General features: G+C 44.7%; 1 protein-coding gene across 1 annotated transcript in view; it reads left to right on the top strand.

The window, feature by feature from the left end:
- mfsd2b (MFSD2 lysolipid transporter B, sphingolipid) overlaps positions 1-26768 on the top strand; it is a 137243-nt gene that overhangs the window by 85639 nt on the left and 24836 nt on the right. Inside the window, exons 13-16 of the mRNA XM_068028543.1 lie at positions 618-643; positions 7225-7315; positions 18885-19006; positions 20249-20332. Of these exons, the coding sequence (XP_067884644.1) occupies positions 618-643; positions 7225-7315; positions 18885-19006; positions 20249-20332 (323 nt within the window). The remainder of the gene's footprint in view (positions 1-617; positions 644-7224; positions 7316-18884; positions 19007-20248; positions 20333-26768) is intronic.

Genomic DNA, 26768 nt, shown 5'->3' with positions numbered 1-26768 from the left:
AAGATCCGCACAGGGGTCAAACACCGTTGTATTCTGGTGGCTACACTCTTTGGCCTGTTCTTCTCTTTGTTGCTGTCATATGCCTTCAGTTCATCTACAGAGGGTGTATACATACATACCAGAAATGGTGGAAAGCTGTTCAGTCTTACCCACCTGAGATCCAAGACAAAAGTGTGCCAAGTCCTCATCAGAGAGTTGCTCTATGCCAATGATGTCGCACTAGAATTCCCTACCAAGGAACAACTTCAGTAGCAAATGAACAGACTCCCTATTGCCTGTAAAGAGTTTGGTTTGACCATCAGCATCAGGAAGACAAATGTCATGGTCCAGGACATTGACATACTGCCATCAACCAACATTGAAAATGTGACGGTAGATGTTGTTGATAGTTTCACATATCTAGGCTGCACAATCACCAGTAATTTATAATAAAAGCAAAATACTGCGGATGCTGGAAATCTGAAATAAAAACAAGAAATGCTGGAACCACTCAGCAGGTCTGGCAGCATCTGTGGAAAGAGAAGCAGAGTTAACGTTTCGGGTCAGTGACCCTTCATCGGAACCCAGTAATTTATCCCTTGAGGCTGAAATCAACATGTGAATTGCAAAAGCTGCAGCTGTTAAGACCAAGCTGAGTAAGAGCGTGTGGAACAACAGCAACCTGACCAAGTGAAAACCAAGCTGAGAGTCTACCAAGCCTGTGTCCTCAGTGCACTCCTCTACAGTGATGAGGCCTATGCTAGGTAAGCGAAAAAGCTGAACTGTTTGCATCTTCACTGCCTCAGATGTATCGTCAGCATCTCTTGGTGGCAAAGGTCAGCAACTCAGAGGCCCTGGAGCATGCTAGTTCTGTCAGCATTCATTCATTACTAAGCCAGAGGCCTAGGTGATGACTTGGCCACAGTCGTCGGATGCATGATGACTGCATACTAAAAACCTTCTGTACAGTGAACTGGCGAATGGGTCATGACCTGCTGGACATCCATACCTCTGCTACAAGGACAGCTACAAGCAAGATATGAAGATGTCGGGCATCGACACAGACAACTGGGAGACAGCCACTGATGGCCGGGACCTCTGAAGGCTGACTATTTAGAGCAGCATCGGAAGAGGTGAGGAGAAATGGAAAGCTCAGCTGGCTGAGAAGAGGGCCAAGAAAAAAGAGAGGCCAGTGAATCCTGCACCTTCTCAGCCCACTGAATTCATCTACAGTGAGTGTGGCAGAGGCTGCCATGCCAGAGTGGGGCTCCTGAGACACACCATGTGATGCTTAACACAGTGTTGACCTCCAAAGCGCAAATAATCGTCTCACGAGACAGAAGCCTGCCAGGTAGTGAGAGAGGGGGAGAAGTGAAAATGTTTAGAGCTTAGGGTCTAGGCAGCTGAAAGGATGGCTGCCAATGGTGGAATGATTAAAATTGGGGATGCTCAAGAGGCCAGAATTGGAGAAGTGCAGATATCTCAAAGGCTTTTAGGGCTGGAGGAGATTATGGAAATAGAGAGGGACAAGGCCTTGGATGAATTTGTAAACAAGGAAGGGAATTTTAAAATTGAGCCATTGTCAGATCGGGAGCCAGTGTAGGTCAGAAAGCACAGGGAGCATTGGGTGAACGGGACTTGGTGTGAGTTTAGGTATGGCAACAGAGTTTTGGATGAGCACAAGTTTATATAGGGTCGAAGATGGGAGGCCAGCTAGGATAATAATCTAACCCTTGGAGTAAAGGCCTGCTACCCGACCTGAACCCGACAGGACCCGATGACATGTGTCGGGTTCAGGTCGGGTCGGGTTGCACTTCCGGGTCCGGCATATGGGCTTGGGTCGGGCCGGGTTGGACATGCTGTATCACAGGTAAGTGGTTCCAATGTTAATTTCATTTTTGGACTAGAAAGGTGGTTTTGTTACAGTTATTTTAAGCTTGTGCAGATCAGCAACAAAGTGAAAAATGGTAAGTAAGTTAACTGATGGTTGGGTCAGGTCAGGTTGGGCACGGGATAAAATGGAAGGACTCGGGCCGGGTTGGGCTCGGGTTGGATGTGGTTCTGTAGGGCTCGGGTCGGGGTTTTTTTGCAGACCCAAGCAGGCCTTTACCTTGGAGCCCTGGTAACACTCTGGTGAATCTGCGCTGCACTCTCTCCAAAGCCAATATATCCTTTCTAAGCTGTAGTGCCCAGAATTTTAAACACCACTCCAGACGTGGTTTAACCAAGGCTTTGTACAGCTGGAGCAAAACTTTTTCCCCATTATATCCTAGCCCTCTAGTTAGAAAGGCTAACATTCCATTCCACTCTTGATTATTTTTTGTACTTGGCTAGTACATTTTAATGATCTCTGTACGTGGTCCCCTAACTCTCTTTGGGCCTTCAATGTTCCCAGCTTTTCACCATATGATAAATACACAGTCTATCCTTTTTTGGTTCAAATTGGATGCTCTCATACTTACCTGCGTTGAAATCCATCTGCCACAGTTTTGCCCACTCATTTAATCTATCAATGTCTCTTTGTAATTTTGCTCCTGTTTACACTACTTACTATATTGTCAATCTTTGTTTCATTTGCAAACTTGGATATATGGTTGTCCAATGTGTTATCTAAGTCAATAATACACATAGTGAATAGATGAGACCTCAATACAGATCCTTGTGGGACACTACTAGTCACTTCCTTCCAATTCAAGTCCATACCCATTAGGATGCATTTTACCCGCTTGCTGCCGATCTCGGCGACGAGCTTCAAAATTGGCGGGGTGCATGCGCAAGATTTACTCTGCGGAACTGTCGCAATATTTAGCGTGGTAGCTCATTTACATGCTCGGTTTGGACTGCCCCCCCACCCCGATGACTTGGAGGGGGCAGGTGCTCCATCCCCGACAACGACATCCGGCGCCATTGCGCAAGCGGCGGTGCCAATTTTAAAGGGCTTCAAGCCCTTCCAATTCATTTAATTTTTTTAAGTAATAGGAAGTATAAATTAAATATGGAAAACTTTATAGATGTTTCAATACCCTCTCCCACCCTTCCAATGGCAAAACAAATTATTACTTGCCCTCCCCCCTCAAAAAGAACCTACCTTACAGTCCCGACCACCCCCCCACCCCCGCAAAGTCTATAAACTTTGAACCTTACCCCTTCCCATCACCCCCTAGACCAATCAAAAAGGTTTCACCCTGCCCCCCCCCCCCCCTGCCCCATCAGCGTCCCGCATCAGATCTCCGGAGTCCTGGCAACCGGCTGGAATATGGCAGCGGGCCAACCGACAGGAGCAGTTAGGTCATTAATTCATTAATTTGAATTTTTAAATCCTGCTTTCGTGGCCGAGTGGCGGGGAGGGTCCCCGTGAGGCCTCGCTGCTGTCGGTAATATGGGGCAGGGCCTTCCTGGCGTCGAGGCCCGTTGCTTGCCTCTCCTGGAGGCATTTTCCAGGCCCTCCCACCACGACCCATGGCGTCGGGGGGCCGGCAAAATTTGCCCCATTATCCCTATTCACTGTTTTCTACCACATAACCACTCTCATTACCACGTCAATAATTTGCCTTCAATGCCATGAGCTTTAATTTTAGCTTATCTAATGCCTTCTAGAAGTCCATATGAAGTGCATTCATAGACATTCTCCTTTCTTCTACTTTAGATACTTCCTTAAAAAATTCAATTCAGCTTGTAGACATGACCTACCCTTTATAAATCCATGTTAGCTCTCTTTAATCTGCTCAAATTTCTTGAAGTGCTCAGTCATTCTGTCCTTAATAATAGATTCCAATAACCTCCTAACAACAGTTGTTAGACTAACAGGTGTATAATATCTTTGTTTTTCTCTCACACCTTTCTTAAATAATGGAGTCACATTTGCAATTTTCAATTCTAAATGATCATTTCTTGAATTGAGCGAGATTTGTAAGATTCTGGCAACATATTTGCAATTTCCTCACCTACTTCCTTTAAATTCTTGGGGTGGAAACATCAGGTCCTTGGGATTTATTGGTCTTTATTTCCGCTATTTTTTCTAATGCTGTTTTTGTGATTATGCTAACTTTAGTGAGTTCCAGCCCTTAATTCATCATTAGTTTCCCTGGAATATCAGATATATTATCCTCTTCCTCTGCTGTGAAGACTGACACAGAATCATTATTCAACAAGTCTGTCATTTCCTTAACTTCATTTGTAATAATACCCACATCTGTTTTTAAAGATATAATTAGAATCATAGAGTCATAGAGTCGTACAGCATAGAAACAGGGCCTTCGGCCTATCGCGTCCATGCCGACCATAATGCCTATCTATACTAATCCCACCTGCCTGCATTAATTACATATTCCTCTATGCCTTGCTCATTCAAGTACCTGTCCAGATGCCTCTTAAATGTTGCAACTGTTCCTGCCTCCACCCCCTCCTCTGGCAGCTCATTCCAGAAACCCACTATTCTTTGTGTGAAAAATTTACCCCTTTGATCCCCTTTAAACCTCCTCCCTCTCACCTTAAATCTATGCCCTCTAGTTTTAGTCACCCCTACCATGGGAAACAGACTCTGGCTATCTACCCTATCTATGCCTCTCATAATTTTATATACCTCTATCATGTCCCATCTCAGCCTCCTTCACTCCACAGAAAACAGACCCAGCCTATCCAATCTCTCTTTATAACTCAAGTCCTCCAAACCAGGCAACATCCTTGTGAATCTTTTCTGCACCCTCTCTAGCTTAATCACATCGTTCCTGTAGTGCGACGACCAGAACTGCACACAATACTCCAAGTGAAGCCTAACCAACGTTATGAACAACTGTAACATGACGTCCCAAATCTTGTACTCAATGCCTCGGCCGATGAAGGCAAGCATGCCATACGCCTTCTTCACCACCCTGTCTACCTGTGTTGCCACTTTCAGGGAACTATGTACTTGCACCCCAAGGTGTCTCTGCTCAACAACACTCCCCAGGGCCCTGCCATTCACTGTATATGTCTTGCCCTAGTTTAACTTCCCAAAATGCATCTCTTCGCACATGTCTGCGTTAAATTCCATTTGACAATCCCTTGCCCACTTTCCCAGTTGATCTATATCCTGTTGTAACCTTAGACAACCTTCTTCACTGTCCACTATACCACCAATTTTGGTGTCATCTGCAAACTTACTAATCATGCCCCCTATATTCACATCCAAGTCATTAATATATATGACAAATAACAGAGGGCCCAGCACCGATCCCTGCGGCACACCACTGGTCACCGGCTTCCAATCTGAAAAACAACCCTCCACTACCACCCTCTGCCTCCTATCACCAAGCCAATTTTGTATCCAATTGGCTAGCTCACTCTGGATCCCATGTGTTCGAACCTTCTAGACCAGCCTACATTGCGGGACCTTGTCAAAGGCCTTGCTAACGTCCATGTAGACAACGTCCACCGCCCTGCCCTTGTCAATCCTCTTGGTCACCTCCTCAAAAAACTCAATCAAATTCATGAGACATGATTTCCCATGCACAAAGCATGTCTATCCCTAATCAGACCTTGCCTTTCCAAATGCATATAAATCCTGTCTCTCAGAATCCCTTCCAATAACTTTCCCACCACTGAGGTAAGGCTCACCGGCCTGTAGTTCCCTGGTTATCCCTGCTGCTCTTCTTAAACAAAGGCACAACGTTAGCTATCCTCCAGTCTTCCGGTACCTCACCCGTGGCTAACGATGATACAAAAATCTCTGCCAGGGCCCCAGCAATCTCCTCCCTTGCTTCCCTTAGCATCCTAGGATACACCTGGTCAGGCCCTGGGGATTTATCCACCTTAATGTGCTTCAGAACCTCCAACACCTCCTCTTTTGTAATGTTGATATGCTGCACGATATCACTGTTCCCTCCCTTTAACTCACTAGCTTCCATGACCTTCTCCACGGAAAATACAGACGAGAAGTATTCATTTAAGACCTCGCCCATTTCCCCTGGCTCCACACATAGATTACCACACTGATCCTTAAGGGGACCTACTCTCTCCCTAGCTACCCATTTACTCTTAATACACTTGTAGAGTCTTTTAGCATTCTCCTTTATCTTATCTGCCAGGGACATCTCATGGCCCCTTTTCGCCCTCCTAATTTCCTTCTTAAGTGTACTCCTACATCCCCTATACTCCTCAAGGGACTCGTTTGATCCCAGCTGCCTATACCTGACATATGCCTCCTTCTTTGTCCTGACCAGACCCTCAATATCCCTCGTCAACCAAGGTTCCCTAAACTTGCCAGCCTTGCCCTTCAATCTAACAGGAACATGCCGGCCCTGAACTCTTCCGATCCCACTTTTAAAAGCCTCCCACTTGCCAGACGTCCCTTTACCTGTAAACAGCCTCTCCCATTCAACTTTTGAGAGTTCCTGTCTGATGCCATCAAAATTAGCCTTCCCCCAATTTATGACTTCAACCTGAGGACCAGTCCTATCCTTTTCCATAACTATCTTGAAGCTAATAGAGTTATGGTCACTAGTCCTAAAATCCTTCCCCACTGACACATCAACCACCTGCGCAGCCTCATTTCTTAAGAGGAGGTCGAGTGTAGCCCCTTCTCTAGTCGGCCATCCACATACTGCTTCAGAAAACTATCCTGGACATACTTAACAAATTCTTCCTCATCTGATCCCTTATCACTAAGGCAGTCCCAGTCAATATTAGGGAAGTTAAAATCATCTACTATTACAACCCTATAATTCCTACACCTATCTGTGATTTCCCTACATATATGCTCCTCCAATTCCATCAAAGTGATCACCCCTTTCTTATTTCTAAGTTCTACCCATATGGCCTCGCTGGACGTTCCTCCTGGGATATCCTCTCTAAGTAAATTGTAAAAACGTTTTTGTTAATCTTGATATCCCTCGCAAGTTTCTATCCAAACATAAATGGGGTAGATTGACAATTTGCATTTAATTTAATCCCTTTAGTGCCCAACTGGGCATTTAATCCCTGGAGGTTTTTATATCAAAGGTATGATTGCATCAGTTTTATTCAGCTTTGTCCATTTATTTAAAACCATGGGGGTAATTTTGACTTTGGGTAATAGTGAATGGAAATGATAATCATGAGAAATATATGATGGGCGACTGGTCTTATATCACCCATTTTACACTATCACCCAAAGTCAAATTACCCCCAATGAGTTTTAGATGTTAAAAAATGGAAGCAGTCAATGACTTCCACATTTCTGATTTCTTGGTTGAATGGGTGTAACTTTATTGTCTTTGCCTTTTACAGAAAGACTCGTACATGATTGCTGCCGGTGTTGTTGGAGGCATTTACATATTTTGTACAATTGTTCTGTTCTTTGGTGTGAAAGAGAGAGATGGTGAGTAACTCCACCACTGGTGGTAATGGAGACCTGTGGAGTAAATTCCCATGCCAAAGAGTCTTTGAAGCACACAAGTAATTTAGTTGTTTTCAATCAAGGACTCTTTAAATGTGCGTTATTGCCTCAAGAGGGAGTTTTTCTGGCATGCTGAGTTCCTGAAGCAGCCTGCTTCAAAACTGCTGCTGTCCCATTACTTTGGTCATGAGACAAAGCATGATCAGTGGTTATATACATTCCCCAGTGCAGCATTAGAAATTTATAGAATAGCATTGCATGACAAGATAAGTATGGCAGCATGAAATACCTGAAATTCAGAGCTTTAGTGATTCACATCATTTGCTAAACTATAAATAGGATGCTGCTGAAACGATTTCTTCCCATTTATTTCAATAACTGTGATTGGATAATGGAAATAAACAATGACTTTGTAATGAATACAAATAGAAAATGCTGGAATTTCACAACAGCGTGCTGATAAAGGACCTACATCTGAAATGCTAATTTGTTGTTACTGTTTACAGATGTTTTTATTACTTTTCAGCAGTTTTTGTTTCTTTTATTTGACACTTCAATAGCGTACATCTGGGAATAAATTTAACTGAAAGATAGTGAATGTCAAATATTGATGTCTCGAACACAGCTTCAGGATTCTGAAGAAATAATAAGCTGCTCAAGCTTTAATCTTGTGGTTTACCGTGTTATTAAAACTCTTTGAACATGTTATAGCCACAGTAATGGATCTTTTAAAATAGTAGACAGAGATTACAAAGCCTGGGGGTGGGGCATGTTCTCGGATTGTGATGGTGCCCCTGAACAACCACACTTGCACTGGGATTTCAAATTCATAAAATTACCCAAGATTGCTCTTAGCCCAATATTTTTCTAGTCCATCAAGTAATGTTGCCTGATTAATGTTGTCTGAAAAATGAAATGAGGCAAATAACTAATGTAAGTGTAGGAGAACAATTGGGAAATAGCCACAACAAGATTCCATGTAAAAATAGAAATGTAAAAATCTAAGGGGGGTATTTTATGCTCACAGCGGGGGTCTCGACATCGGGGGAAACCAACACCGATATCCCCGCATCTCTTCTTTTCCAGAAGGCCCGCCAAATTTAGTGCCAATGAGGCACTTAACTAGACAGCGGTGGGCCTTCCATAGGATTTAGGACCATGTTGCCGGAGGTCCCGGCCTTGCAGAACTGCCAGCCAATCCGAGGAGTGGTGCTGGAACCAGGTTTAAGGTAGGTCAGGGCAGGAGGGGTCTCACGGGGTGGGGGGGGGGTCACTGGAAGGGGGTGGGAGGGTAGGTTGGCAGCAAGGGCAGGGGGGTGGCCCTCAGCAGCACCCCGCCCCCACTTCCCAATGCTAGGTTCCTCGTTCAGGCACTAAGTGCCTTTGAACAAGGGACCCCCCTCCCCCCCGGAGATGGGAAGCAGCTTGCACGGTTTCACATGCTGTGCTTCCGGTGCAGCAACAGGGCTGCCCGCCACACATGTAATTGAGGCTGCAGCGGGAAGAAGCGCTTAATTGGAGGTTAATTACCCAGTTAATGGCCTCAATTGGCAGTGGGCCGTACACAGGCCTTCCCGCCCTGGACTAAATTTCGGCAGAGGTGGGATGTTGGTGGGGTGTCCGCCTGCCACCAGCCCACCTGATTTTATGCTCTCCCCCCGCCCAAACCCGCCACAGGGGAGAGCATAGAATTCCACCCTGAGTGTGCTTGACTGGAAGAAGGCAAAGATGGGAAGGGATCTGGCCCAAGTTAACTGGCAGAAAAGGTAACAAACAGGACAATGTGCTTAATTTTCATGGCCCTTTGGGGACAGGCTGGGAGGAGGGAGGGCTGGAAAAATGGTGGGGAAGGCCTTCGGAAGGAAGTTGCGTCTTCCCGCAGCCAATTCCATATTGCCTGCCGCAGGAACGTTAGCAGCTCAGATGCCCGCCAGGAGGCCAATGAGCTACTTAAGTGGCCAATTAAGGGAAATTTCCCATCTTGAGTCCCCCAACCTAACTTACCTGTCTTCGAGGGCGCATGACTATTGAGGTGCCTTCTCTCTCGAGCTACAGCCTCAGCAATGACCACTGCTAGCGGTGGCGCTGCTGAGATTGCTGAGCTGCCAGACCTCTTGAGTGACCCAATCAGAGGGCTGGCAGCTGTTGGTGGTGGGCCGTTATTCTTAATTGGACAGCAGCCCTGGTGGGGCCACTTAATTGTCTGCCGCCAGCAATATGCTGCCCCATGTTCTGCCTCTGGCTGAAATAGGGTGCCTCCCACTTTTGGCCCTGGCAGTGGGACTTCCCCATTAATGGCAAAATTCAGCCCACTGGATAGGCAGTAGGGTATCTTCAAATATGAATTGGATAGAGTACAGAGTAGATATTCCTATAAGGTGAAAAGGATGTGCATCAAAGGAAAAGGCTTAATGAAATAGCAGATTGAACTGAAATTTAAATATGTTATTTTGCCTCAGTTGTAGCACTCTGGCACCTGGCTCAGAAGGTTATGGGTTCAGACTCCACTTCAGGTCTTGAGCACTGATGTTTCGGTATAGACCTGAGGGAATGCTGTATTATCACAAGTGAACCTTACAGATGAGATGATAAACTGAGGCCTGTTCATATCCTATGGCACGATTTGAAGATTAGGGAATCCTTCTGGTGTTCTGGCCAACAGGCTGCCCTCCAGCAACATCACTAAAAAAATAAGATTAATTGGTCATTCATCTCATTGCTGTTTCTGGGACTCTGCTGTGCATTTTGTTTTGCTGTGTTTGCCTACAAAACAATAGTTTCTACACATTAAAAAGTAAAATAATTGATTGTAAAGTACGTTGAGATGCTCTATAAGTGCAAGTTCTTTGTTTAAAAGGGAGCCAAAAGATAAAACTAGGATTAACAATACCACAAGAAATATAGAACGTGTATATGGTTCACTAATGGGGTTAGACCTGACACTGGGGACTGGGATTCATTCCCTATTGTTCCAAATAACTCTGCAGGCCTGAGCTCCAGTAGGTAAAGTACTTGTAGAAGTAGTGGGAAGCTTATCGTATGATTCATCTTATCTTATATTCATTGGAGTTCAGAAGAATGAGGGGGGATCTTATAGAAACATATAAAATCATGAAGGGAATAGATAAGATACAAGTAGAGAGGATGTTTCCACTGGCAGGTGAAGCTAGGACAAGAGGGCATAGCCTCAAGATTAGAGGGAGCAGATTTAGGACTGAATTAAGAAGGAACTTCTTCACCCAGAGGGTTGTTAATCTATGGAATTCCTCGCCCAGTGAAGTAGTTGACGCTTCTTCAGTAAACGTCTTTAAAGCTAAGGTAGATATCTTTTTGAACAATAAAGGAATTAAGGGATACGGTGGGAGCGCGGGTAAGTGGATCTGAGTCCACGAAAAGATCAGCCATGATCTTATTGAATGGCGGAGCAGGCTCGAGGGGCCGGACGGCCTACTCCTGCTCCTAGTTCTTATGATCTTATGATCTTGTGATTATGATATAGTCCAGCTAGATGAATGCTTTTAGTTGGTTAAACTTCACCAGTAGCCTTTGGGGTCCCTAAAGGCTCAGCTCTGGCAATCTGCACCAAAGCTCTCCAGATTTAGGTAGATAGGATGTGGAGCAGTGGCGCATTCCATATTGGGCAAACGAATTGGATTTCCCAGTGGCTTGGAGACTTTAAACATGATAATGGACTTTCTTGTGTGTCAGGCATCCAGCTAACCAAAACAAATAGCATCATATGACTGCTACAAGGGGAAAGCACAGCAGCACATCATATATATTGTACATTGGAAAGGAAAAATAAGACTGGGTGCACAACAGAGTGATGTTACTGTCAGGCAAGCCCCCCCCCCCCCCACCTGCCAGGAATGAGGAAAATTAATTTCGCCACATGAACATTGATTTTAAACTATTGTTGATGAAGAAAGAACTTGCTTAAAAAAACAATTTGAGAATTTGGCTGGCGAGATACATTAGCATATCAACAGACAAGTACTTAAAAGGACAAAGGAGCTATTCCCTCCAATTTAATCCACAATGGACCTTTGATTACCAGACGTTGGAGCATTCCAGGTTAACTACTAAGATGGCCGAATACACAAACAGATGTGGTCAGGCCTGTTTAGTCACATGACTACTGACTGTTGGAATTTTTTGAATTTGAACTTCCAACAGGGAATTGAAACTCAGAAGGCTTTTAGCTCCTGGACTGAGAATACCTCTCACCTGTCTGATCTCATCTCCCTCTCACCAACTTCAGAAACCACTGAAGACATATGAACCCCAAGAGATAAAAGTCTCCTACAGTGAACAAGGAATAAGAAGAATACTGAGCCCCAATGAAAAACAAGACTACCTACAATCAAGGACCCGACAGCGAGCTTGAAGCACAGTCAAAAAAAGCCCTCTTCAGAGATAGCCTCAAACCTCCATTTTATTTTTCTTCTCTTTTCTTCTCTATTTGCATGTGCGTATCTCGTGTACATGCTAGTGTGGGCGCAGTGTGTATCTGTAGGCATTAACTGAATTAGAGTTTAAGTTTAAAGTTTAATAAATGTCACTTTTCTTCTTTAAACCCAACGAAAACCTAGTGTGCTCATTTCTTTGCCTTATTATTGGAAACTGGTGAACAAGGATTCACAAAGGGGCAGCTAAAAATACAGTGTGTGTAAAATTAAACCCTGTTACAATAAGACCTGGAGAAAACCGTAAAAGACCCCCTAGACACCTTTCTCGCCTGGTCGTAACAGAAATTTGGGGGCTTGTTTGGGATTTTACCCACAGACAAACCAGTGAAATTGGAAGTGGGAAGCCAAAATTGTTCCCAATCAAAAAGAGCAAATTTCAATACATGTTTTCTTGTGGTTGTGTGTGATTGAATACTCACATATCTGCAACTGAAGCTAATAGCTCTCCAAGCCAGGATGAAGTAACTTGGGATAAGTTAAAAGCACTGTCTATGGAGGAGTTCAGAAAAATGGCTGAGCAGTGTGGGATCACTGTACATGGCAAGGCTAGGAAGTCTGAACTCCTAAGGCTAGAGTCCCACCATTTTTCCTTTGAATCTGAAGAAGTAGAAACAGTGTTAGAAGTAGAATCTGACAGGGTATTGTTAGCAAAGATACAATTAGAACAGAGGAAGCTTGAATGAGAGGAAAGAGAAAAAGAGAGAGAGAGGCAGGTGAGGAAGAAAGAGAGAGAGAGGTAGGAGTGGGAGAAAGGTAGAGCCTTCCAAAAGGAACATGAAGAAAATGAAAGGCAGGGCAGAGAGAAAGAAAGACAGGAGAAGGAACGAGAGAGAGAGGAGAGAGAGAGAAAGAATCTTCCGGAAAGAATCCGAAGAGAGAGAGAGCTGAGGCAGCTTGAGTTAACTAGGGGGCGACAGAGTAACCCCAGTGAAAGCATGGCCAATATGGAGGAGCAGAATTCGGGGCTGGGTACAAGATTGCTAAAACATGCTCAATTAATTCCAAAATTCAATGAGGAAGATGTGAAGGCGTTTTCCGTGTCTTTTGAGAAACTGGCAAGGCAGCTAAAATGACCAGCTGAGACCTGATCTCTTTTAATGCAAAGCAAGCTAACTGGAAAAGCCCAGGAAGTTTATTCCCTGTTGCCTGCTGAGAGTTCATCAAATTATGAACTGACCAAAAATGCTATCCTCAGGGCATATGAATTAGTACCCAAAGCCTATCACCAAAAGTTTAGAACCCTCAAAAAGCTAGCTAATCAAACTTATCTGGAGTTTGAAAGAACTAAGCAGCTGGCTTTTGACCAGTGGCTGAGGGCTTTAAAAATATAGCTCAGCTATGAGACTCTCAGAGAAGTAATTCTGTTAGAGGAATTTAAAAACTCTCTTCCATTGTCAATAAAGACCCATGTAGAGGAGCAGCAGGTTCAGGGAGCCCGGCAAGCAGCCATTCTAGCCAATGAGTTTGCTTTAATTTATAAGTTGGTTTCCCAGGGGACAACCTTTCCTAATCACGCCCACAAATCCGAAAAGGACAAAGGGTGGGAAGGTAATATCCCCAGGCAGTCCTGGAAGAGAAAGGAAAGCAGAAGACATAGGGGGCCCTCCTCCAGCCAAAAAAGAAGGTGCTGTGACCAAGAGTGAAACCCGAAGACCTGTGTTCTTCCATTGTAATAAGGCAGGGTATTTAAAAGCTGACCGCTGAAAACTAAAGGGAAAGCCGGGAGGGTTAATCAGGACACACCTGCTCAGTGCAGACGGGACCCTGATGAAAAGCACAGTGCAAGTGGTGGCTTTAGCTGCAGTAAGAGTGCAACCCAGGAAGCTTACTATGGCAAGTGCAGGAAAAGTTAATAGGATTCCTGAAGGTTATCAGGGTTTTGTGTTTGAAGGGAAAGTAACCCCATACCCCTCGAGTGGGGCAAGAAAGCCCATAATGATTCTCAGTGACACAGGGGCCACCAGATCCCTTTTACTGGGAAAAGGCTTGACCTTTCCCCCAGAGATTGCAGTGAACACCAAAATGGTGGTGAGTGGTACTGGAGGGCAGTGTATGCCTGTACCAGTACACCGGGTGCACCTGGAGTGCGACCTAGTTTCGGGACTGGTGACTGTAGGGATTGTCCCTCGTTTGCCTGTGGACGGGGTTGACCTGCTCCTAGGTAATGATCTGGCAGGAGTGAAGGTGGTAGCCCCACCAAATAGTGAAAGAAAGACTGCAGGAGGTCAGAGAGGCAGGGCAGTGGCAGGAGATGGTCCACTGCAGAGCCCCTGAATGCGTAGTGGGTCAGGCCCTGATAAAACCAGCTCCCCCAGAGGAGACAGCATTGGCACTGCAGGCAAATGACCATGAGGTCTGCCTGTCCAAGACTTTCTTTGGAAAGTTAGGAAACCCAGGGAATGAATTAAATGGATTTTCCCTAGCTGAAGCTCGGTGAACCGACCCAGTATTGCGAGAGTTAGCACAGGCTGCCCAGTCTGAAAGTGAAGCAGAGGGAGTCCCCGACTATTTAAAGAATGAGGTGCTGATGAGGAAATGGAGTTCTGCTCACAGACCTGATGGCAAGAAGTGGACAGTAGTTCACCAGTTAGTGGTGCCGCAGTGGGGAGAAATATTAAGAAGGGACCACAAGACTACAGTGGCTGTACATGCCGGTATACAAAAGACTAAAGCCCGGATAAGACAGCAGTTTGACTGGCCAAAACTCCACAAATATGTGCTGGAGTACTACAGGAGTTGCCACATGTGCCAGGTTGAGGGAAAACCCCAACCTACAGTGAAACCTGCACCCCTAAGTCCTGTACCGGTGTTAGGAGGACCCGCCAGCAAAGGGCTGGTGAACTGTAAGGGACCCCCGCCAAGAACAAAAGGGGACAGGCAGGCACATGGCTGGCAAACGCTTAGATAGAGAAGGGAAAAAAGTGACCGAGAGGGCAGATTAAAGGAAGTCCAGGAAGAATCCCGGATGAAATGCCTACTGTCTGGTCAACAACCCCAAAAAATGTGAAATGTTAGACCCCACATCCTCCTATGTAAATGCAGACTCTAGAAGCACCCCACCAGAGTTGCTAACAGCTTTTACAGGAACATGCAGAGACAAAGAGAGACCTCTAGGGGACACAGAAACCGAGAGGGTGATGCATCACATAGTCGAAGTGCTACAGGCAGGAGTATCCCAGAGGACAAAGGGGAGAGTAGCAAAGAATCCTCCCCGACAGTCAGAAGAAAAGGGAACCACCCATCCCCTGAAGTCAAAAGTCTTTGCATGACTCAGAGAGTTCAAGAGTTCACCCACTACTAACTCTCCTGAGAAAAAAATTGGAAAATTAAAGCAGCCCTGGCACCCAGAAAAGACCATTTTTAATAAGCTTTAAGATTGGTGAATGAATGGAAATGAAAGAGAAATACATGGTTTTTCTTTCTATATCTTATCTTTCTCGCAAACCCTGTAATGAAATGCACCATTTTTTTTCAAATCGCATTTAATTCCCCTGGGTATGGAGGTGTCAGAGAAGCCCCCCACCTACCAAGAATGAGAAAAATTAATTTTGCCACATGAACATTGATTTTAAACTATTGTTGAAGAAAGAACTTGCTTTAAAAACCAATTGGAGACTTTGGCTGGAGAGATGCATTAGCATATCAAAAGACAAGTACTTAAAAGGACAAAGGAGCTATTCCCTGCTCCAATTTAATCCACAATGGACTTTTGATTACCAGATGTTGAAGCATTCCAGGTTAACTACTAAGATGGCCGAATACACAAACAGACGTGGTCAGGCCAGTTTAGTCATGTGACTAACTGACTGTTGGAGTTTTTTGAATTTGAACTTCCAACAAGGATTGAAACTCAGAAGATTGTTAGCTCCTTGTCTGAGAATACTTCTCTCCTGTTTGCTCTCATCTCACTCTCACCAGCTTCGGAAACCATTGAAGACATATGAACCCCAAGAGAGAAAAGTCTCCTACAGTGAGCAAGGTTTAAGAAGAATACTGGGCCCCAACGAAAAGCAAGACGACCTACAATTAAAGACCCTACAGCGAGCTCGAAGCACAGTCAAAACAAACCCTCTTCAAAGATTGCCTCAAACCTCTCCATTTTATTTTTCTTCTCTTTTCTGTCTCTATTTGTATGTGCGTATCGTGTGTGCATGCTGGCATGGGCACAGCATCTATCCATAGGCATTAACCAAATTAGACTTCAAGTTTAAGGTTTAATAAATTTCACTTTTCTTCTTTAAACCTAAAGAAAACCTGGCGTGCTCATTTCTTTACCTTATAATTGGAAAGCTGTGAACAAGGATTCACAAAGGGGAGCTCAAAACATAATGTATTCAAATTTAATCTCTGTTACAATAAGACCAGGTGAAGGCAGTAAAAGACCCCTTGACACATTTCTCACTATGTGTTTGACAAATTAATTAAAGTTTTTTGAGGATATAACAAGTAGGGTAGATTTAGATTTCCAAAATGCATTCAATAAGGTGCCACACAAAAGGTTAATATGCAAGATAAGGGCTCATGGAGTTGATGGTAATATATTAGCATGGATAGAACAAAGAACAAAGAAAATTACAGCCCATGAAGAGGCCCTTCGGCCCTCCAAGCCTGCGCCGATCCAGATCCTCTATCTAAACATGTCGCCTATTTTCTAAGGGTATGTATCTCTTTGCTTCCTGCCCATTCATGTATCTGTCTAGATACATCTTAAAAGACGCTATCGTGCCCGCGTCTACCACCTCCGCTGGCAACGCGTTCCAGGCACCCACCACCCTCTGCGTAAAGAACTTTCCACGCATATCCCCCCTAAACTTTTCCCCTCTCACTTTGAACTCGTGACCCCTAGTAATTGAATCCCCCACTCTGGGAAAAAGCTTCTTGCTAGCCACCCTGTCTATACCTCTCATGATTTTGTACACCTCAATCAGGTCCCCCCTCAACCTCCGTCTTTCTAATGAAAATAATCCTAATCTACTAGAGATTGTTTAATGGACAGGAAGCAAAGAGTAGGGATAAATGGGGCATTTTCAAGTTGACGGGCTGTAACTAATGAAGTGCTGCAAGTATCGGTGCTCGGGCCTCAGATATCTACAGTCTATATTAAGACTCAGATGAAGAGACAGAGAGTAATGTATCTAAGTTTGTTAACGTTACAAAGCTAGGTGGGAATGCAAGCTGTGACGAGGTCACAAATAGGCTGCAAAGAGATAGAGACAGGTTAAGTGTGTGGGCAACAAGGTGGCAGGTGGAGTATAATGTGGGGAAGTCTGAGGTTATTCACTTTGGTAGTACGAACAAAAAAGCAGAATATTTTTTAAAAGGTGTGAAACTTGTAAATATTAATTTTCAGAGGGACTTGGGTGTATTTGTGCAAGGAACACAGAAAGTTAGCATGCAGGTACAGCAAGCAATTAGGAAGGCAAATGGCATATTGGCCTTTACTGCAAGGGTATTGGAGTACATGAATAAAGAGGTCTTGCTACAATTGTACAGGGTTTTGGTGAGACCACAACTGGAGTACTGTGTGCAGTTTTGGTCTCCATATTTAAGGAAGGATATGCTTCCATTGGAGGCAGTACAGAAAAGGTTCACTCGATTTGTCTCTGGGATGAGAGGGTTGTCTTATGATGAGAGGCTGAATAAATTGGGTTGATATTCTCTGGAGTTTAGAAGAATTAGAGGTGAGCCTATTGAAACATACAAGATTCTGAAAGGGCTTGACAGACACTGAGACATTGTTTACCTTGCTGGGGAATCTAGAACACAGGGACACAGTCTCAGGATAAGGGGCCGATCATTTAGCACTGAGATGAAGAGAAATTTCTTCACCTAAAGGGTTGTGAATCTTTGGAATTCTCTACCCCAGAGGCTAGGGGAAACTCCATCATTGAATATATTTAAGGCTGCGATAGACAGATTTTCGGTCTTCTGTCAGGGAATCAAGGGATCTGGGGTGCAGGTGAGAAAATTGAATTGAAGCCAAATGATCATATTGAATGACGGAGCAGGCTCAACTGGTCGTATGGTCTACTCCTGCTCCTAATTCTTGTATTCTTATGTTATGTTAAAAGCAAGATTAGGACTCTGTACAAAAGTTAATGCCCATTTAATTAATGGCAAGTCATAAAATTATTACCCTTAATGAACAATTAGCATGTGTCCTAGGTATAAAGCACATAAATTACTCCATAATGTCCTGTTTTTAACTCCAAATGGGATAAATATTCTCCACTCTTCCTCTGATCACTTCAGATAACCCTTGATTATTTAAAGCTGCATGCCCAATGGACCATTTTGTAGAACATATGTAACTGATATGTGAATTGATGCAACTCTGGTTGCCTCTTATCCCACTGAAAGAGAGAAAAAGTGTTGAGAGACTTTGTTCAGAAGCAGAACTTGAAAGTATGAATTCAAATATCATTAGAGAGAGCTACACTGAGAAACTTAAAATAAACAAGAGTTTGGGATAAAACTCAGATACCCAAGTGAAGAAAGAATTGAGTGGTACAGGTTACTTTTAAAGAAGACAAAGTAAAACAGGAATGTGATTTGAAATTTCTGCAAGAGAAAAAGTTAAAAAATAAAGGGGGTCATTTTAACATAACTCGCCCGAAGAGAAACTGACAGGAATGCATCGATCAGCTTTTCACTCCTCATCATGGGTGGAAAACAGGCACCCGATCTGATCCTGTCAGTTTCCCGCTGCTTGAGTCAGGTTTACATGAGCCCGTGGACTTGCATTTATCTGGCATTTCTCAAAAATGTCTCAAAGTACATTTCTTAAATGAACTGCTTTGAAGATCTAAAGAGACAAAAACCAGAAACAAATACAGAGACAGAGAGGACATGAAAAATCTGCATTTGCTTCTTTTCAAAAATTTATATTTATTTATTGTAGTAACTTCAACTTCATGCAGCCTCTAACCTTGAAAGTGATCTTGAAAGCCCTCCAACCCAATTTGAAATCTGATCAACTAACTCATTGCTGTCTTTTGTTTTTTTAAAATTTATTACTGTTACACAACTTGTTTAATGAAATGTAAAGGGTAAGTAGTTTGATGTTCCGTTTTCTTGGTTAGACCCCTACACTGTGAAGTCAGACAAACCAATTCCTTTCCTAAAAGGAATGAAACTTGTGATGAGGCACGGCCCGTACGTGAAGCTAACTGCAACTTTTCTCTTCACATCCTTGGCCCTTCAGGTAATCCTGAGCATTTAAATCTGCATCAGACAAGGACCATTACTATTCCACTACATTGCAAGTGTAAGGAGTGCCTGAATTTTACATCTTACAATAGATGGCTGGGGAAGAAACATAAATAACCTTAGGTTTTTTTGTTCATTCATGGGATGTGGGTGTCACTGGTATGGCCAGCATTTATTACTCATCCCTAATTGCCCTTGAGAAGGTGGTGATGAGCTGTCTTTTGAACACAGCTGAGTGGCGTGCTGGGCCATTTCAGAGGGAAGGTTAAAGTCAATCACATTTTTGTGGGCCTGGACTAGGCCAGGCTGGGTAAGGACAGCAGATTTCCTTCCCAAAGGACATTAGTGAAGCAGATGAGTTTTTACTATGATCTGGTAGGTTCAAAATTACCATTACTGAACCTAGCTTTTTTTTAAATTTCAGATTTATTTAATTAATTGAATTTAAATTCCCCAGCTGCCGTGGTGGGATTTGAACTCATGCCTCTTGAATCACCAGTCCAGGCCTCTGGTTTGCCAGTCCAGTAAAATAACAACTATGTTACTGTAGCCCATGTATTGAAAATTATAGACAGAAAGCATTAAAGCCATATTATTTTTTCAGCAATTCTTGTAACAGTAGTGTCAATGTTGCAACAAAAAGATCTGTGAACATTATTGTGGAGCTATGACATATTTGCCTGTAAAAAATCTAAATATTACATTTTTGTGCAACCATTAATGTTTGCTTTCTTCGTTTACACAAGACCCAATTATTACCACGGATTAATAATAGGTAGGTTCTATTTAATTTGGATTTGAAGGAGAACACTGGCATTGAATTAACTATTCGAACTTACATTGCGTCTTCAGACTCTGCAACTCTCATTAACCATTCTTCAATCTGATTGGTTAAGGAGTTACACTGTTACTTGCCCAGTTCACTTAGGTCCCAGATCCCCTGTAGAGGGCGCTACTGTGCCAACATGGATTTTGAATCACCGCAAGTTGCAGTCCAAAAGCCCAGAGATATCTGTGCAGTACTGCAAGTGTAATGAAAGGTGATGGCCGTTTGCTGCTGCAGACAGCAAAATCTGTGCCAATAATTTAATTCTTCATTTTAAAGTGTGAACTTTAAACACACAAAAGTTAGTGTTTTGAAGCCTTATTGTAAAAATAATAACTTGTGAAAAGTATGATTCTCTGTGTAGGAGCCTGTGTAGTGCTTATTATAACAAATTTATTTTCTCACACCCAGCTTGTAGAGGGGAACTTTGCTCTCTTTTGCACCTATGCAGTAGATCTTCGACACCATTTTCAAAACATTGTGCTAACGATTCTGGTATGTTAATTTTTAACATGTTTTTGTCCAAGTGCACATACACACTTAGACCTTTCACATATTTGAAGAACTGGTGTTTTTTGAAGCAGCCATACAATAAAAAAAGAACGCATATTCTAAAATACTTTAGTGGGGAACTGGGTTTGACTGCAGTTGGAGTTAGTTGTTTGCAAAGAGAGCCAATGCAAGGAACTGGCAGAATGGAGGTCCTGAAGCTTGACATAATTGCACTTGCGATGCTGGAGTTTGTCAGTACTGTAGTGGGGATCCTGGAGTTTGAGAGTACTGTAGTGGGGATCCTGGAGTTTGTCAATACTGTAGTGGGGATCCTGGAGTTTGAGAGTACTGTAGTGGGGATCCTGGAGTTTGTCAATACTGTAGTGGGGATCCTGGAGTTTGAGAGTACTGCAGTGGGGATCCTGGAGTTTGAGAGTACTGTAGTGGGGATCCTGGAGTTTGTCAATACTGTAGTGGGGATCCTGGAGTTTGAGAGTACTGCAGTGGGGATCCTGGAGTTTGAGAGTACTGTAGTGGGGATCCTGGAGTTTGTCAATACTGTAGTGGGGATCCTGGAGTTTGAGAGTACTGTAGTGGGGATCCTGGAGTTTGTCAATACTGTAGTGGGGATCCTGGAGTTTGTCAATACTGTAGTGGGGATCCTGGAGTTTGAGAGTACTGTAGTGGGGATCCTGGAGTTTGTCAATACTGTAGTGGGGATCTGGAGTTTGAGAGTACTGTAGTGGGGATCCTGGAGTTTGTCAATACTGTAGTGGGGATCCTGGAGTTTGAGAGTACTGTAGTGGGGATCCTGGAGTTTGTCAATACTGTAGTGGGGATCCTGGAGTTTGAGAGTACTGCAGTGGGGATCCTGGAGTTTGAGAGTACTGTAGTGGGGATCCTGGAGTTTGTCAATACTGTAGTGGGGATCCTGGAGTTTGAGAGTACTGCAGTGGGGATCCTGGAGTTTGAGAGTACTGTAGTGGGGATCCTGGAGTTTGTCAATACTGTACTGGGGATCCTGGAGTTTGAGAGTACTGTAGTGGGGATCCTGGAGTTTGTCAATACTGTAGTGGGGATCCTGGAGTTTGAGAGTACTGCAGTGGGGATCCTGGAGTTTGAGAGTACTGTATTGGGGATCCTGGAGTTTGAGAGTACTGCAGTTGGGATCCTGGAGTTTGAGAGTACTGTAGTGGGGATCCTGGAGTTTGTCAATACTGTAGTGGGGATCCTGGAGTTTGAGAGTACTGCAGTGGGGATCCTGGAGTTTGAGAGTACTGTAGTGGGGATCCTGGAGTTTGAGAGTACTGCAGTGGGGATCCTGGAGTTTGAGAGTACTGTAGTGGGGATCCTGGAGTTTGTCAATACTGTAGTGGGGATCCTGGAGTTTGACAGTACTGTAGTGGGGATCCTGGAGTTTGTCAATACTGTAGTGGGGATCCTGGAGTTTGACAGTACTGGTGTGGAGATCTTGGAGTTTGTCAGTACTGTAGTGGAGATCTCGGAGTTTGACAGTACTGTAGTGGGGATCCTGGAGTTTGTCAGTACTGTAGTGCAGACCTCGAAGATTGACAGTACTGTAGTGGAGATCTCGGAGTTTGTCAGTACTGTCGTGGAGATCTCGGAGACTGACGCAACTGTAATGGGGATCTCGGAGTTTGTCAGTACTGTAGTGGAGATCTTGGAGTCTGTCAGTACTGTAGTGCAGACCTCGGGGATTGACAGTACTGTAGTGGAGATCTCGGAGTTTGTCAGTACTGTAGTGGAGATCTCGGAGATTGTCAGTACAGTAGTGGAGATCTCGGAGATAGACAGTACTGTAATGGGGATCTTGGAGTTTGTCAGTACTGTAGTGGAATTCTCGGAGATTGACAGTACTGTAATGGGGATCTTGGAGTTTGTCAGTACTGTAGTGGAGATCTCGGAGTTTGTCAGGACTGTGGTGGAGACCTGGGAGATTGACAGTACTGTAGTGGGGATCCTGGAGTTTGACAGTACTGTTGTGGGGATCCTGGAGCTTGAGAGTACTGTAGTGGGGATCTTGGAGTTTGAGAGTACTGCAGTGGGGATGTTGGAGGTGAGAGTACTGTAGTGGGGATCCTGGAGTTTGTCAGTACAGTAGTGGGGATCTCGGAGTTTGACAGTACAGTAATGGAGATCTCGGACATTGACAGTACTGTAGTGGAGATCTCGGAGATTGACAGTACTGTAGTGGAGATCTTGGAGATTATCAGTACTGAAGTGGAGATCTCGGAGATTGACAGTCCTGTAGTGGAGATCTTGGAGATTATCAGTACTGTATTGGGGATCCTGGGGTTTGAGAGTACTGTAGTGGAGATCTTGGAGTTTGAGAGTACTGTAGTGGGGATCCTGGAGTTTGTCAATACTGTAGTGGGGATCCTGGAGTTTGACAGTACTGTAGTGGGGATCCTGGAGTTTGACAGTACTGTAGTGGGGATCCTGGAGTTTGTCAATACTGTAGTGGGGATCCTGGAGTTTGTCAATACTGTAGTGGAGATCTTGGAGTTTGTCAGTACTGTAGTGGAGATCTCGGAGTTTGACAGTACTGTAGTGGGGATCTCGGAGTTTGTCAGTACTGTAGTGCAGACCTCGGAGATTGACAGTACTGTAGTGGAGATCTCGGAGTTTGTCAGTACTGTCGTGGAGATCTCGGAGACTGACGCAACTGTAATGGGGATCTCGGAGTTTGTCAGTACTGTAGTGGAGATCTTGGAGTTTGAGAGTACTTTAGTGCAGACCTCGGAGATTGACAGTACTGTAGTGGAGATCTCGGAGTTTGTCAGTACTGTAGTGGAGATCTCGGAGACTGACGCAACTGTAATGGGGCACTCGGAGTTTGTCAGTACTGTAGTGGAGATCTTGGAGATTATCAGTACTGTAGTGGAGATCTCGGGGATTGACAGTACTGTTGTGGGGATCTTGGAGTTTGTCACTACTGTAGTGGGGATCCTGGAGTTTGTCAGTACTGTAGTGCAGACCTCGGAGATTGACAGTACTGTAGTGGAGATCTCGGAGTTTGTCAGTACTGTAGTGGAGATCTCGGAGACTGACGCTACTGTAATGGGGATCTCGGAGTTTGTCAGTACTGTAGTGGAGATCTTGGAGTTTGTCAGTACTGTAGTGCAGACCTCGGAGATTGACAGTACTGCAGTGGAGATCTTGGAGTTTGTCAGTACTGTAGTGCAGACCTCAGAGATTGACAGTACTGTAGTGGAGATCTTGGAGATTATCAGTACTGTAGTGGAGATCTCGGAGATTGACAGTACTGTTGTGGGGATCTCGGAGTTTGTCAGTACTGTAGTGGAGATCTTGGAGTTTGTCACTACTGTAGTGGGGATCCTGGAGTTTGTCAGTACTGTAGTGCGGATCCTGGAGTTTGAGAGCACTGTAGTGGGGATCTTCGGGTTTGCGAGTACTGTAGTGGGGATCCTGGAGTTTCTCATTACTGCAGTGGGGATCTCGGGGTTTCTCAGTACAGTAGTGGGGATCTCGGAGATTGACAGTACTGTCGTGGAGATCTCGGAGATTGACAGTACTGTAGTGGGGATCCTGGAGTTTCTCAGTACTGTAGTGGAGATCTTGGAGCTTGTCAGTACTGTAGTGGAGATCTCGGAGATTGTCAGTACAGTAGTGGAGATCTCGGAGATTGACAGTACTGTAGTGGGGATCTTGGAGTTTGTCAGTACTGTAGTGCAGACCTCGGAGATTGACAGTACTGTAGTGGAGATCTCGGAGTTTGTCAGTGCTGTAGTGGAGATCTCGGAGACAGACGCTACTGTAATGGGGATCTCGGAGTTTGTCAGTACTGTAGTGGAGATCTCGGAGTTTGACAGTACTGGAGTGGGGATTCTGGAGTTTGTCAGTACTGTAATGGGGATCCTGGAGTTTGTCAGTACTGTAGTGGGGATCTTGGAGTTTGAGAGTACTGTCGTGGGGATCTCGGAGTTTGACAGTACTGGAGTGGGGATTCTGGAGTTTGAGAGCACTTTAGTGGGGATCCTGGAGTTTGAGAGTACTGTTGTGGGGATCCTGGAGTTTGAGAGTACTGTAGTGGGGATCTTGGAGTTTGAGAGTACTGTAGTGGGGATCTTGGAGGTGAGAGTACTGTAGTGGGGATCCTGGAGATTAACAATACTGTAGTGGGGATCCTGGAGTTTGACAGTAGTGAAGTGGGGATCCTGGAGTTTGTCAGTACTGTATTGGGGATCCTGGGGTTTGAGAGTACTGTAGTGGGGATCCTGGAGTTTGACAGTGCGGTAGTGGGGATCCTGGAGATTAACAGTACTGTAGTGGGGATCCTGGAGTTTGACAGTACTGATGTGGGGATCCTGGCGTTTGTCATTACTGTATTGGGGATCCTGGGGTTTGAGACTACTGTAGTGGGGATCCTGGAGATTAGCAATCCTGTAGTGCGGATCCTGGAGTTTGACAGTACTGTAGTGGGGATCCTGGAGTTTGTCAATACTGTAGTGGGGATCCTGGAGTTTGACAGTACTGGTGTGGAGATCTTGGAGTTTGTCAGTACTGTAGTGGAGATCTCGGAGTTTGACAGTACTGTAGTGGGGATCCTGGAGTTTGTCAGTACTGTAGTGCAGACCTCGAAGATTGACAGTACTGTAGTGGAGATCTCGGAGTTTGTCAGTACTGTCGTGGAGATCTCGGAGACTGACGCAACTGTAATGGGGATCTCGGAGTTTGTCAGTACTGTAGTGGAGATCTTGGAGTTTGTCAGTACTGTAGTGCAGACCTCGGGGATTGACAGTACTGTAGTGGAGATCTCGGAGTTTGTCAGTACTGTAGTGGAGATCTCGGAGATTGTCAGTACAGTAGTGGAGATCTCGGAGATAGACAGTACTGTAATGGGGATCTTGGAGTTTGTCAGTACTGTAGTGGAATTCTCGGAGATTGACAGTACTGTAATGGGGATCTTGGAGTTTGTCAGTACTGTAGTGGAGATCTCGGAGTTTGTCAGGACTGTGGTGGAGACCTGGGAGATTGACAGTACTGTAGTGGGGATCCTGGAGTTTGACAGTACTGTTGTGGGGATCCTGGAGCTTGAGAGTACTGTAGTGGGGATCTTGGAGTTTGAGAGTACTGCAGTGGGGATGTTGGAGGTGAGAGTACTGTAGTGGGGATCCTGGAGTTTGTCAGTACAGTAGTGGGGATCTCGGAGTTTGACAGTACAGTAATGGAGATCTCGGACATTGACAGTACTGTAGTGGAGATCTCGGAGATTGACAGTACTGTAGTGGAGATCTTGGAGATTATCAGTACTGAAGTGGAGATCTCAGAGATTGACAGTCCTGTAGTGGAGATCTTGGAGATTATCAGTACTGTATTGGGGATCCTGGGGTTTGAGAGTACTGTAGTGGAGATCTTGGAGTTTGAGAGTACTGTAGTGGGGATCCTGGAGTTTGTCAATACTGTAGTGGGGATCCTGGAGTTTGACAGTACTGTAGTGGGGATCCTGGAGTTTGTCAATACTGTAGTGGAGATCTTGGAGTTTGTCAGTACTGTAGTGGAGATCTCGGAGTTTGACAGTACAGTAATGGAGATCTCGGACATTGACAGTACTGTAGTGGAGATCTCGGAGATTGACAGTACTGTAGTGGAGATCTTGGAGATTATCAGTACTGAAGTGGAGATCTCGGAGATTGACAGTCCTGTAGTGGAGATCTTGGAGATTATCAGTACTGTATTGGGGATCCTGGGGTTTGAGAGTACTGTAGTGGGGATCCTGGAGTTTGTCAATACTGTAGTGGGGATCCTGGAGTTTGACAGTACTGTAGTGGGGATCCTGGAGTTTGTCAATACTGTAGTGGAGATCTTGGAGTTTGTCAGTACTGTAGTGGAGATCTCGGAGTTTGACAGTACTGTAGTGGGGATCTCGGAGTTTGTCAGTACTGTAGTGCAGACCTCGGAGATTGACAGTACTGTAGTGGAGATCTCGGAGTTTGTCAGTACTGTCGTGGAGATCTCGGAGACTGACGCAACTGTAATGGGGATCTCGGAGTTTGTCAGTACTGTAGTGGAGATCTTGGAGTTTGAGAGTACTTTAGTGCAGACCTCGGAGATTGACAGTACTGTAGTGGAGATCTCGGAGTTTGTCAGTACTGTAGTGGAGATCTCGGAGACTGACGCAACTGTAATGGGGCACTCGGAGTTTGTCAGTACTGTAGTGGAGATCTTGGAGATTATCAGTACTGTAGTGGAGATCTCGGGGATTGACAGTACTGTTGTGGGGATCTTGGAGTTTGTCACTACTGTAGTGGGGATCCTGGAGTTTGTCAGTACTGTAGTGCAGACCTCGGAGATTGACAGTACTGTAGTGGAGATCTCGGAGTTTGTCAGTACTGTAGTGGAGATCTCGGAGACTGACGCTACTGTAATGGGGATCTCGGAGTTTGTCAGTACTGTA

This window comes from Heterodontus francisci, chromosome 3, assembly GCF_036365525.1.
Source record: "Heterodontus francisci isolate sHetFra1 chromosome 3, sHetFra1.hap1, whole genome shotgun sequence".
In the NCBI taxonomy this organism is placed as follows: domain Eukaryota; kingdom Metazoa; phylum Chordata; class Chondrichthyes; order Heterodontiformes; family Heterodontidae; genus Heterodontus; species Heterodontus francisci.
This window is presented reverse-complemented; position numbering and strand designations above follow the sequence as displayed.